This window comes from Stegodyphus dumicola, chromosome 3 (genome assembly GCF_044657685.1).
Source record: "Stegodyphus dumicola isolate Sdum_Otavi_A_Nest chromosome 3, ASM4465768v1".
Lineage (NCBI taxonomy): Eukaryota > Metazoa > Arthropoda > Arachnida > Araneae > Eresidae > Stegodyphus > Stegodyphus dumicola.
This window is the reverse complement of record NC_140770.1, coordinates 117,611,586-117,626,752: the sequence shown is the minus strand read 5'-3', so window position 1 is coordinate 117,626,752 and position 15,167 is coordinate 117,611,586. Positions and strand designations below refer to the sequence as shown.

Genomic DNA, 15,167 nt, shown 5'->3' with positions numbered 1-15,167 from the left:
TATGAATAATCAGTGTGAAGTCACACTTCTGGTCTGAGGCCTCCAGGTATTTAAGGTATCAGAAGTAAAAAAATAATATTTTGCTTAATTGCACCTCAATTTTGACACAGAACACACTGGGGAATGAAATAAGAATCTTACATCCATGAAAGTAAAGAGAAGATGAACAGCTCTAATTAGTGTCTGCCCTTTATTCATGCATTTCAATGATACCAACGAATAGAATATTTGTTGCTTTAATATTACTTACAAAACTTTTAGGATTAATTGGAATCTAAAGGTTTTAAAAAAGAATAAGTACAAGTGTTTCCTCAGAAAATACACTATTTGTACACATTAGCTGTTTGAGAATACAACAGTTTACTAAGAATGTAATACTGTAACTCAAACTGTCCAAATACCCTTAAACAAAGAAAAAGTGCCTACTTTATGAAGGCACAAAGCCTTTACTAATGAAAATTTATGAACACACATTGTACAGTAATCTACTCGATAAGAAAGACCTCAGAAAAATACTTTATGAAGGCGTAAAGCTGTATATAATGAAAATTAACTAGTCGACTTTGCAAAGACTGGCTACTTTTTTTTATAGAAATGCGTAATGTCATGCTGTTTTTTACACAGTGCTCTGCGTTTTGCTGCTTCATCATGAAGACTGCGAAGGAACAGTGAGTCTATTACCAACGCACCTTGTTGTTCAAAATACTGAAAGGTGGTTTCAACAGCCTTTAGTCCCTCACTATGGGATATTTTAGGGACTTGCATAGTGGAGTCCTCAATGTCAATGTCTTCATCCTTTTCTGACATTTCTTCATTAACTGTGATAGCAGCAATAATTTCTGCATTGGACAAAATGTCTTGCTCGGTGTCATCCTGGAGCCATTGTTGGACGTCATTTTCATCAGCTTTTGCACATCCAGAAACTCTTTTCATGAGGCCGAGCAAGTTTACATTTTCTGCATCGTCATGTTCAACAAACTCATTTTCCTTATGATCAAGGAGTTTTCACCAAAAATGAACTAGTGTTAATGATTCTAACTTGTTCCAGGCATCCACCAAACATCTAGCAACATCTAATAGTTTATTTAAGTTCTGGATAAGACATTGACCATCATTGTGTGCAGAAAGAAGGTAAGATAGCAGCTTGCACCTATATCTTGTCTTGAGACTAACCAGAACTCCTTGGTCTATTGACTGGCTTAATGCTGCAACACTGGGTGGTAAAAAAATTGCTCATATATTCCTATTTTGTAACTCTTCAATGTCTGGATGTGAAGACACATTGTCCAAAATCAGAACACTGTTCCTCGACAGGGTTTTAGATTTAAAAAATTGTTCAACTGATGGAACAAATACTTCATGGAATCATTCTTAGAAAACTGCACAGCTCATCCAGGCATTTGACTAGTTTAGATACCAAATAGAAAGTTTATCTATTTCAATGTACTTAAACACACATGGTTTCTTTGATTTTCCTATGATATCAAGTTTTAATTTGTGGTCACCTGTTGCATTAGTGTATGCTAGGATTGCTACCCTCTTCTTGCTCCTTTTAAAACCAGGGGCTGACTTTTCTTCCTCGAAAGCAAGACTTTTCGCTCGTAACAGTTTATAATTTAACCCTGTTTCATCCCAATTGTACTATTGCTCTCTGATCAAACTTTCAACTTTGATAAATTTCTGAAAGTTTCCCTTAAGCTTGTAGAGACATTAGGTATCTTTTGGAAGAAAGCAAGATGAAAAATGAGCAACTGCCTTCGCTGGGAATCGAAACGCGGAACTCTGGAATACACGACCAGCGCGCAGACCCCCAAACCACGAAGGCATGCCAAGAAGGCGGGAGAACTACCTTATATACTCCCCCTTTTAAAGGACAACTGGGGTTTTTAGGGGACCCAATCGCCAAATCCTGGGTGGAGAGAATCATCATCCACCACCCTTTTAGTTCAGGCACCACTGGAGAGACATTAGGTATTTTTTGAAAGCAGGCAAGGTGTAAAATGGACAACCACCTTTGCTGGGAATCGAACCGCGGACCTCTGGAATATGCACCCAGCATGCAGATCACCACATCACGAAGGCATGCCAAGAAGATGGGAGAAATACCTTATAAACTAACACATACCCTCCATTTCCCCAGACAGTTTTTTCCCACAATTACTAACCTGTCACTCTCTATATTGTTTATTATCACACTCTATTGTTAACATTGAGCTCATATATGAATTTTGTTCACTTTCTGCATGCAGTTACACATACAGAACAAATGGCACTCCTGACTGATGACCTCAGCTCATGTTTGATATTAAAACTGTAGCATATAAAAATATTTCACTTATGGGAGTTGAAAACATCTTGTTAACACAAATTAATGACTGTAACACTGAAGCACACTTTGAAGATCATTCAAAAGAATCCAAGTAAGTTTGAAAGTACTGGTGGTTTACCGCATCTTTAAAGCAATTTATAAATCACAGATGAGCACATCCCCCCCCCATTCTTAGATACTGTGCAGAACACGAATGAGGATTTGCTTATGAATGCAGAAAATAAAATTAATAGGCATGGCACAGACGTGCATTAAAAGTTTTGGTGAAATGGAACTTTTCCCTAAGGTGATCCACTGTCAACTAATTCTAACGGAATTGGAAGGAAGCTTGTTGTAATAACTTGGCATGGTAAATGGATGGACAAACCAAGAACTTAAAGACATGGCCAAATTCAATTGTTTCCTTTTTAATTGTGGTTGGTATACACTTTTATTTAATTTAACACAAATCAAATCAATGCTACACGCCTTGTTCTTAAAGAACCTACTACATCAGATAAATTTTAAAAATACACTTTTTGAAGGCAGCAGCATGTTGCTGTAGTGAAATGGAAGAATGCAAAGAGAGGCGATAAAATACAGCAAAAAGAGAAGACAGCGAGACTTCACAGCAAAGACATTTTAAACTAATTAAGGCATGATTACATTTTGGATTGCATTACAAAAATGAGCGGCGGAATATTTGCATTTTAGACATTTGCATGCAGTATTTATTTTCTGTTCACTGCACTGTACCCATGTGCATTTGCTATAGTGTGAGTATAAAAACTTGAACTTTTTGCCGAGAGATTCTCTTGAACCTGTACTTCACCGTATCTGTTTGTTTGTGGTCGACATTTGGCACCAGCTTATCACCATGTATTTAGCTTCGTATTTTACTTTTTAATTTTAAATAAAGTTAATTTTATGTTTTACCAAAGATTTAAACCTTCCTTTAATGAACTTTCTGACGAGTTTGGAGTCTTGTGGTATAAACCATCACCACATTTGGTGATCTAAGAAGATTGCTGCAGTTATTCATGGCCAAAGTGAAGCGCTAAGGAAAGTTGAATACTGAGATTCTATGGCAGCATTATCTGTGCAAACAATTATATTAAGGAGCTGCAAACCAGGAATATTTCAGTGAAACTAATTATTACTTAATATGTCAGTGCTGATACTGGATAATTTTTTTTTGGCAACTTATCATGTGTTTCTAGGGCGATACAAATTTTCATTCCAATGTGTATCTTTAATAGGTACAGATGTGAGATAGTTTTTCTATCTTTTTACGTTATGCTTCGATATTAATATTTGTAATACTTAGTTGCAGAAAGTCGGTAATGTTGCATAATGAAAATTCTGCTGATGACATTGCAGCTGAAGGTGCAGTGGCTATACACATGTCGCATGTTGCATGTTTCAGTAAAATTACTGCCTTTACGGAAAACAAATCCTGCCCTATGGTTTGTTGGATTGGAATGGCAATTTTTCCTTTCCAACATAACTTTTGATTTAACAAAATTTAATCATGTCTTTGCTGCTATAGACTCTGATATACTTAATTTTGTTGGCAATATTATTTTAAATCCTCCCGCTACTGGAAACTTTGATGCCTTAAAACGACGATTCATTGATGAGCATCCTGAGAGTGAAGCGTCGAAAATTCATACTCTGTTGCAAGGTTTAGAGCTTAGCGACCAACGCCCTTCTCAATTATTGACACATATGCATTCTTTGGCAGGTGATACCATAGGTGGACCTTTGCTAAGGTCTTTGGAACTTACAAGGCTTCCTAAAAGTCTATTTTACCTGCCCTTGGTAAAGATGATTTGAGAAATTTGGTTATGGTTGCTGATAAGATTACTGAGCTTACATCTCATTCATATGTGAGTATGGCTATTGTAACTCAAACCCAGTGAATCTGTTATTACTCGTTTGGAACTCCAGGTAGCAGAGCTGACTAAACAAGTTAGTGAATTAACTTTTACCTTGGGATATAATTCTCGCAGTGCTAAGTATACTTTTTGGCATTCACACTGGCATAGCAGGTCACACAAACATACTAATCATTATAAAGAGTGAATAAACGACTTTTGCTTTTATCATGTAAATTTTTGGAAGAGGCAAGGAAATGTCAGTCTCTGTGTTCCTTCTGATAAAACAGCGACTGCCAGGTGAATTGCATACTCTTGGCTGACCCCTCTTCACAAATTAAATATTTAATTGATACTGGTATGGATGGTCGGTAGTACCAAAAAGAATGCTTTGTGTTCTAAGCCTTCCTAGAATTTGGTTTTATATGCCATATTTGGCTCTAAACACCTTACTTTGAATTTAAACTTACATCATACCTTTATTTGGTTATTTGTCATTGCAGATGTAAATCACTCAATTATAGGTGTAGATTTCCTTAAGAAATGTGGATTACTCGCTGATCTTGCTTCAATTGCCTTATCAATTTTAAAACTAATTTGCCATTGCATGGAAATTTTTTTGAAATTCTTTTGATTCGAGCATATCTGTATTCTTAGTGATTCTACGTTTGACAGATTACTAGCTGAGTATCCTAAACTCACTAATCCTTCTTATGTAACCAACAATTATCAGAATTCAACAATTTTCCATTGTATTGAGACTAAAGGTCCTCCCAAGTCCTCTAAACCTTGTCATTTGTCGCCAGGTTTATTCCGAACAGCAAGACAAAAGTTTGAATTCCTTATGTCACAAGCAGTCATTCAGCCATCCAAAAGTCCTGGGGTCAGCCATCTTCACATTGTTCATAAAGCTAATGGTGATTGGTGCTCTTGCAGTGATTATCGCTGCCTGAATACTGTGCACATGCCTGAGGGGTATCTGTACTGCATATTCAAGACTGTATACAGATATATTTTGGAAAAATATTTTCTCAATACTCAATTTTACTAGGGCGTACTATCAAATTCCTGTTAATCTAGAGCAGGGCTTCTTAAACTATGCAAGCAAAATTCTGGGGTCGCGAGAGATTTTAATGTCAAATATTTATATATAATATATATATACCATTTTATAACATCACTAGAGTTGGCAGAATACAGTGGACTTGCAGCGTCTAGACACGCGCATTTGTTTAAGGTTTTGAGCTATCTCCACCGACAGCAGTAAACGATCGATGATCGCTATTATTATACTGTGGCTATACATTGTTAGTGCGTTTGTCGGTATCATACATGTTGAATAATTTTTTAAGCGAATTTTCATAACATTCCGTAACTCGCATTGACTAAAACGCTTGTGTAAACTAGCCTACACTGACTGTAATGTGAATTAGTGGAGTGTTGACGCTCTTCTAGTGTGGTCAATTGTCAGTGTCCCCCATAACAAGATTTTAGTTTTTTTTTATTTATTCGGTAATTAATAACTCAATTATTATCTGCAATATGTTATTTTTATATATTTATTTTATTTTAGGATCAAAATAATTTTTGGCCATGGATAAATGGCTGAACTTAAAGAAGAATGGTAATGACGCAGATGATAATGCTACAAACTCTTCTCAGGCAGGACAAAGTATTGGAAAACAGGCATCTAATGTGCGAAAAAGAAAATATGATGAGTCTTTTCTTCAATTTGGCTTTACATTTCAAAATTGTGAGGGTAATGAACAACCTCTTTGTTTGATCTGCAATGAATTATTGGCTTCGGAGAGTATGAAACCATCAAAATTAAAAAGACATCTTGAATCAAAGCATGTTTCGTATGTCAATAAACCAAAAGAATATTTTGAAAGACTGTTGAAATCTTTAAATAAAGAAAAGAAAATCTTTGAAAAACTTATAACTGTTAATGAAAAATATTTACTAGCATCATATGAAGTTTCATACTGTATTGCTAAAAATAAAAAGCCGTTCACCATTGGAGAAGATCTTGTGTTACCTGCTGCTATTAAAATGGTAGAAATACTACGTGGAAGAAAATATGGCGATGATATTCAAAAAATTCCTTTGTCGAACGACACTGTCTCGAATAGAATTTCTGATATTAACAAGGATCAATTAATACAACTTATTACAAGAATTAAAGAAAGCCCAAAATTTTCAATTCAGTTGGACGAAACAACTGATATTACTAAATTGGCTCAGTTGCTAGTATATGTCAGGTACGTTTATAAAGAAAGCGTGGAGGAAGAATTGTTATTTTGTCGTCCTATGAAAGACCATACTACAGGGAAAGACATATATTGTAAAGTTGACAAATTTTTAAAAGCAGAAGGTTTAGAATGGAAAAATTGCTGTGGAATATGCACAGATGGTGCAAGAGCGATGACGGGCAAAAATATTGGTTTTAAATCATTTTTTCAAGCTGCTCATTATGATCATATAACTTTTACTCACTGCCTTATTCACCGAGAGGCTCTTGCAGCAAAAAAATTAGCACCAGAATTGAACGATGTGCTTCAGGATGCTGTTAAGATCATAAATTTTATTAAGAGCCACGCCCTTAACAGTCGCTTATTTTCAAATCTCTGTAAGGATACGGATTCCAACTACACAACTTTGTTATTACATGCAGAAGTAAGATGGTTGTCAAGAGGTCAAAGTTTAAGAAGATTACTGTTATTAAAGGACGAGATCGAAATATTTTTAACCGAACGAAAATGTGAACTTGCTGCTTTTTTTCAAAATGACTTATGGCTATCCAAGCTGTGTTATTTGTCAGATATTTTTGAGAAGTTAAATGATCTCAACTTGTCTCTTCAAGGAAAATATTGCGATATATTTACTTCAAATGATAAAATTGAAAGTTTTATTAAAAAGATCAACATTTGGAAAAGTAGGGTCGAAAAAAATTCGTTCGAAATGTTTTCCAGTGTCGACAATTTTGTAATCGAGAAAATTCATTGTAAAACTTTTATTGCAAAAATTATTGTAGATCACATAAAAGCGCTAGAAATACAGTTCCGGACATATTTTAAATTAAATATTGATTTCCAAAAAATAGTTTGGATTCAAAAGCCGTTTTGGATTGGCTTAAGTGAGATTGATCACCTGCCACTTAAAGCTCAAGAGGAATTTGCTGAGCTTTCGAGTGACTCAAACTTAAAACTACAATTTCAAAAAAAGCCCTTGACTGAATTCTGGATCGGAACTAGAACTGAATTTCCCACAATCGCTGATATGGCGTTAAATGTACTTCTGCCATTCAACACCACATATTTATGTGAAGTTACTTTCTCAGCTTTAACACATATTAAATCCCAATATCGTTCAGCGTTAAAAAATGTTGAAGAGGTCTTACGTCCAGCAGTTTCAAACATTCCACCAAGATTTGATTTGTTATGCAATAAAAAACAGGCACATCCATCTCATTAAATTTTTTACTTATACTTTAATTTAATACTTACCACTCAACTACTTGAATATATTCGAGAGAATTAAGACGGTCAGAATCCACTTTTATTTTTGAAACTATAATAAATACAATTTTATAATTTTTTGTGCAATTTTTAATTTTAGATTTTTGTATGTTTCAAAACGAATTCTAAACTTATATATTTTCATATGTATATGTATATTGTTACCTAATAAATAAATCATCAAAAAATATTAAATTATTTTTCTTTTATATTTGTATGGGGTCGTCAAGAAACTCGCAATCATAAATGGGGTCGTTAACGACAAAAGTTTAAGAAGCCCTGATCTAGAGCATTGTTTCTTAAACTTTTTTCAGTCGCGATCCCTTTTTATCACTGAGATTTTTTTGCAACCCCCAGGACCCCATAAAATTTACAAAAATTTTTTGGGACCCCATAAGTATTACACAAATCTGACACACGCATGAGTGAAACTGTCAATTTTTTCACTTGTACTGTAAGATACTGTCATTAAATTTAATTTCTAATTTTAAAACATAGTACAATGTGAAAATTTTAAATAAGTAACAGACAAAATGACAGCATTGCATGCAAAGCAAGTAAAATGAAAATTTTATATTACAAAAAGAACGTCGAAACTTTTTCGTTTTTTCTTTGTCTGTATTGTCTTATCTTTATCTGTTTTCAGGTACATAGTGTAAAAATATTTGGTAATTATAAAATTATTATAATAAGTTAAAGAAATATCAAAACTGCTAAAATTGTTGGCGACTCCCTGCTGCAGGTCCAGCGACCCCCAAGGGGCTCGCGACCCACAGTTTAAGAAACCCTGATCTAGAGGATGTGTCTAAAACTACTGTGACCACCTAATTTGGATTATTTGAGTTTATTTAAATGCCATTTGGTTTATGAAATGCAGGTCACACATTTCAAAGATTTATTCATGAAGTACTTTCTGGTTTAGATTTTTGGATTCCCTACTTTAATGATCTACTTGTGATTTCAGCAGATGAAAACGAGCATGAAAACCATCTTCATTTGATTTCTGATAGAATGAAAAAATATGAGTTAAAACTAAATCCTTCTAAATGTGTTCTTGGAAAGTCATCGGTATCATTTCTTGGTTGTTTAATTACCCCTTCTGGTATTCGGTCGCTTCCTGAAAAAATTGCAATAATTTCTAACTTATGTAAACTTGTAACAATGAACTAAAGAGATTTTTGGCAATGTTGAATTTTTATCGTTGATTTTTGTCTAAGGCATATCCAAGCATCGCTTTCCCTTTTTAAAGATTCTAAGAAAAATTATAAATGCCCTATTCTCTGGACAGTGGAAACAACTACAGCCTTTGAAAAATGTAAAACTGACTTAGCAAATGCAGTGACACTTGGTTACCATGCCCCTGGTCAGCGGTTGTCAGTTGTCATTAATGGTTGATGCCTTAGATGTGGCTTGTGGAGCTGTTTTGAATTCGCTGTGTGATAAACCTTTTCAAACACTAGCCTTTATTTTCCCAAAAAAATTAACTCGAGCTGAAAGTAAGTAAGCACATATGATAGAGAATTACTTGCTATCTATTGTGCTGTAAAGCATTTTCAACACAATCTCAAGGGACAACATTTTACAATATACACAGATCATCGCCCTCTAATATTTTTATTTAGGAAAAATTCAGATTCTGCATCCCCTAGGCAGATAAGACAAATGAATTACATTGCCCAATTCAGTACTGACGTAAAACACATTCTTGGATCAGAAAATATTATGACAGATTTATTGTCACAAATTACTGCTATCAGTAAGCTGGATATAACAAGTTTGCAAAGATTGTTGAATCTCAACAGAATGATTCTGAATTGAGTCAATTACTGTCTACAGAAAGTAACTCATTAAAATTACAAAAGATGAAGCTCCTACCTGGTTTAAATATCTATTGTGACTAAGTGGTGACAAGACCCGTTCTTTCATTCCTAAATAATAGCGAAAGGCAGTGTTTGATTCTCTCCGTGGACTTTCTCATCCAGGTATAAGATCGACAAAAAGACTCTTTCTCTCTTATTTTGTATGGCCTTCTGTGTCCAGGGATTGTATTGCTTGGACTCGTGCTTGCATTAACGGCCAGAGGACCAAAGTCATATGGCATGCTCACAGCCCGTTGCAGTCCTTTGCTGCATCCGGTCAAAGTAGAAGATATTTCTCCCATCTTCTTGGCATGCCTTAGTGGTGTGGTGGTCTGTATGCTGGGCACGTATTCCAAAGGTCTGTGGTTCAATTCCCGGTGAAGGTGTTGCTAATTTTTAATCTTGCCTGCTTCCAAAACTATCTAATGTCTCTACGGTGATGCCCGAACTAAAAGAGTGTAGGACGATGATTCTTCTCACCCAGGATTTGGCAATTGAGTCCACTAAAAACCCCAGTTGCCCTTTAAAAGGGGGAATATATAAGGTATTTCTCCCGCCTTCTTAGCGAGCCTTCCTGGTGTAGTGGTCTGCACACTCAGCACGTAATTGAGAGGTAAGCGGTTCAATTCCTAGCAAAGGCGTTGCTAATTTCTCATCTTGCCTGCTTCCAAAAATACCTAATATCTCTACAAATGTTTTGAACATATGGATTTTTATATAGTCGAGCCTTTGCCATATTAAGAAGGATACTCCTACCTTTTGACCCCTATCTACAGATATTCCCGATGGCTGAAAGCAATACCTATGAAGGATATTTTAGATGAAACTGTCACTCAAGTGTTATATTACCCATTGGATTTCTAAGTTTGGAGATCCTGCTACCATAAGTACCAATCAAGACCAACAATTCGAGTCACACATGTTGGCTACTCTCTATAAAATTTTTGGTGTTTACCGAATTCAGACTTCTCCATACCACCCTTCAGCTAATGTATTACTTGAAAGATTCCATCATTCTCTAAGACAAGTGTTAATGTGCCATAATAATGTCAATGGACAATGAGCCTTTCAATTGCACTCCTTGGTCTTCAAGCAACATACAAAGAAGATCTGGGAGGAACATGCTCGTAAATGGTTTATGGAAAGACTATTCATCTCCCTGCAGAATTTTTGTAACCCACCCAAGTTTCTAATTCTTCTGATGCAATATCAGTTTTACAGAAGCTGTGTAAGGCAATGAGAGAGATAGCACCGGTACCTACATCAGCCCAAGGTAATAATAAGCATTTTGTGCACCCAGCTTTAGAATAGTGCACTCACATGTTTGTGAGACACAATGCAAAAAAAAAAAACCACCACTGACATGCCTGTATGACAGACCATTCAAAGTAATAAAAATAACTAATAAAATGTTACCCTTCTTATTAAAAGTAAAGAATCTTCCCTTAATGAACCTTCTAACAAGTTTGGAGTCTTGTGGCATAAACCATCCCCACAAATGTTTAGATCAAGCAAATTAAATTTCAGATGCATAACAGATTAATATTGGGATGCCCAGTTAAGATTTCATCGCATTCCAGGATTAATTGTGCAGCAGAGATCAGATGACAGACCACTTTCCAGAATTTCAGGAAGTAAAGATTATATTAGAAAAATTAAAGCTTTGCTGCATTTAGAAGAGGGAAACATGCTCAAATTTCACTAATGTTAATTTATTATTAAAATACATACATACGCATGTAAGAGAGAGAGAGGCAGGGAAAGCAGCAAAGAAATGGAACAATATTTTTTAGCTAATGCTATAAATCAGCAATACAGATAGGATAATATTACATAATATCAAGTTAAAAAATATCTGATTGGGACACCATATAACTTCCTTGTACGGCTTATTAAATTATACGCATTTTTTCCTGCATTTCATTTAAACTTATTTCATCGAATTCCATTAGATATATATTTCCCATTCAATCAATTCAGTTTTCAATTCACAGTAAGGCAAAAATACATAAAAACTCAAAACATCTTCATTAAAAATTGAAAAAAAAAAAAAAAAAAAAAAATTCTTCTGAATCCACTTTAAATCTATTTCACACTCTGTTTTAGGGAGAAAAAAAAAAAAAAAAGAGTCCTTTATTTTGTTCATACACACAGATGTGATGCAAAAAATATCATTCAAATGGGTTCAAGAGTGGTCATAATGTATACTTTTGTTGAAATATGATACCCAAAATTTTTTTGCAATTACAATACTTCTTTTCCTTCGTACATGGAAGTAAAAAAGCCTAGAATATCAGAAAATTCCCAAAAATAATAACTCACAAAAGAAGCTTGCAATACATTGATCTAATTTCACTAGTCCCTTAAAAAACACGTAATAATACACGTTTTTTGTAATTTTATAAGCATTTGTATAACCACATGTCTAGTTCCTTTTGTGAAAATTTTATCATGCAGAACTAAGTTAGCATATTTCAATAAATAAATAAACAACAGAATATTCAAGAACAGCTAAAGACAGAGAATCTAGAGAATTTAAGAATTATAAATAATGGGAACATACTTTGCATTCACAGAAACAGTGATGAATTCAGCTGTTTCAAGAATTACATCTTGGGTTTTAAGTTCAACAGTAAATGTTGGCAACACTGGAAAAAAAAGATTTGAACATATGGCTAAGTACACAAAAAATAATAATCACACAAATATTATCTGCATAATAAACAATAAAACAGAACTATTATAATTAATATTATCTGATTGGAATAACATTTATCATCTTACCTATTAATTAAAAATTCAAATTACTATTAAATTTGAATAAATAAGAAATGCTATCCCTTACCATACTCTCGCAATATAAAGCGTACAGTTGTGTTTTCACCCAGCTGAAAATTATCAAATCTTAGTTCAGGAATTAAATAAAACAAAGAATCAAATCTTAAATCAAAAATCAAATCTTAGTTCAGGAATTAAATAAAATAAAGTTATACATAAAAAGCATTGAATTTTTTTTAATGTTTAATACATTAAGAATGAATAAAATTTATATGAATTGCAATATCTGGCATGTTATACAAGCATTATCTAGATTAGAAGATATATAAGTAAACACTGTGAGCAGAAGATCCATACAGTAAAGGAGCCCACTCAGGAAGTAGATAACAAACCAATGTATTAATATTAGTTTACTTTTTACTTAATGTAGCAACTGCATTAATTTAAAACTACAATGAAATACAATTCTTGGAACGAAAATGACTAGCTTGGGTAATGAAACATATAATGTTAACTAAGTTCTATTTAACTTACATACTTTTATTACCCTATCTTACCCATTTTTAATAGCAACAAGAAATATTTTCAGCTATTCAGACAAAGATAAGAAATACAAAAACACAATATGGTCTAAAAGAATGGGCATATAAAAATAAATAAACAAAATATTTATTTTGTATCTCAAAAAATCCATATGCAACATTATGAATTTTTTGAGTATGTGTATACCATAGCAATCATCCTGCTACAACACTGAAAAGTAATTGTAAGTTTTTAAATCCTTGCCTCGTCAAAGTAACACAATATGAATCAGCAAGAACTTTGTTAAATGTATATTGCATCTATTATGTTGAAAATGCAAAGGATGTTCTTGTCCTATAAATCAAAATAAGGGGATAAATACAACCCAAAGAAAGTAAATATTCTGATGACAGGGTAAATATACACATAAATAAACACAAAGCAAAAAATTTCAGCATTTTATAATTTATCTTCAAATTTAAGAATAGTAAGCCTTTATATTTCAATTCATAGAAAAATCTTTCATACCTCATGCCCATATTTCACAGTGGCTGACCACTCCCCATTTATAGCATAAGTTGGAAAATTATACTTATGACTAAAAAAAGCAGTTCCAGCTTTTTTATTAAATGTTGTTTCTTCAACAACAATATTTTGAGGATTCTGAAAGGTACAAAAAATTATTTTTTGTAAATGTAAAATAGATCGCTAAGAAACATAATTAGTAATCACTATTAAAAAAATTAACATCTGCTTTCATTTATAATATTTAGGAAAGCTGAAAATTATACATTTTACATCTATATCAATAATAAAACTAAAAACATTTCAAGCAAACCGCATATGAATATCTCTAACTCATTGATTAAAAAAAAGATTGATGATTTATTAAAAAAAGTATTAAATTATTTTTACATATACTTTTCTAAGCTTGATACATTAAATAGCTAATTTTCAAATAATATTAATTCCTGAATGAACTATCATTAAAGCATTGTTCCATAGCAGTTTATAAAGACCTTATAAACCAACAGGCCAAATTGAAGATAAAAATTTTAACCTTTATAACAGTTCCAAGTCAATTTTTTTTTATAAATGCCTGGAGAGTTCTAAAACTCTGTGCATCTTCCCCTTTGTAGTCATAGGATTTTGCAGTAACTTGTAGAAACTGTTATTATATTTAATAAAAATTACTGCAAATTTCACTATGTCATGGCCCAGTGACCTACCAAACCCATGATCATCATTTGTGCACCGATCAACCCCATGCTGACATGATTTTCAGCTATGTAATTTTTGCCTTTTTTCAAACAAAGAGGGCCAAAAGCAAATATGCATTGGGAATGTTTCGCAAATTATGAATACGCATGCTTTGGCAGTGCATGAAGAACTGGTGAAACTGACAGCTGCAGAGTTTTATGACTATTTTTCAAGGTGGATTTATGATCCATCCTGAAGTTAATGACAATTACGTGCCGAAATGAATAATAAACAAAGTTTCTAAAAATATGGTAGTTACTACTGCATAATTTCACCACTGATGAGTTTCAAAACTGTTTTTCAAGCAGATATATAGACCACAAAATGAGTTCCGGTTAAGGATGATTACATACAAAAAGAAACAACAAACACGGTTTCTGAAAATATGACAGGTACTACTGTATTATTTCTTTATCTTGTGAAGTACACAGACCATTCAAGATCTACATGTATAAAATTAACTGAAGATCCCTCAAGGGAAACTGAAAGAATTACTTAATTCTTCTTAATACAGGAAATCAGTCTTTAAAAAATTCCAGAATCACTGTGATAAAATAGCCACATTCTTGGAAATGAAAATACATAACAGAATAGTAAAATCGTTTGCTGAACTAAGGACAAAATTACTGTGAATTCAATCAAAGAGCTCAGAATGGGGCAAGCAAATGTTCCTAGCTTTCCTTGCTATATGAAAATGAAGTCAGCAGTCATGGTACTGCTACTAAACATGGGTTAAAGTGGATGAAATGCATGTGCTTCAATAGCATTTTGTAAATAGATTTTTAAATAATAGCTTGATAAACGCACAATGAAATAAAACACAATTGTTCAAATTTTTTCTAATGTAGCAGATACTTATTATTAGCCTACCAAAAGTAAAATATTACAGCCACTTAAGTTTATAACATAAGCCTTCGAGTATTGAGAGAAAAATGTGTTTACCACATTGCAATTCACTCCCATGTAAAAATAGGCTTTTTACTTTTAGAATAATCTAAATATATCTATAACACATATAAAAATTTTATAAATAAACTTGGTGATT

The 15,167-nt window shown here is 33.3% G+C and overlaps 1 protein-coding gene across 1 annotated transcript in view; it reads right to left on the bottom strand.

The window, feature by feature from the left end:
• LOC118194875 (A.superbus venom factor 1-like) overlaps positions 1-15,167 on the bottom strand; it is a 325,092-nt gene that overhangs the window by 260,605 nt on the left and 49,320 nt on the right. The window contains exons 5-7 of the mRNA XM_085813226.1: positions 13,391-13,525; positions 12,408-12,450; positions 12,126-12,210 (exon numbers count right to left, since the gene is read on the bottom strand). Coding sequence (XP_085669352.1) covers positions 12,126-12,210; positions 12,408-12,450; positions 13,391-13,525 — 263 coding nt within the window. The remainder of the gene's footprint in view (positions 1-12,125; positions 12,211-12,407; positions 12,451-13,390; positions 13,526-15,167) is intronic.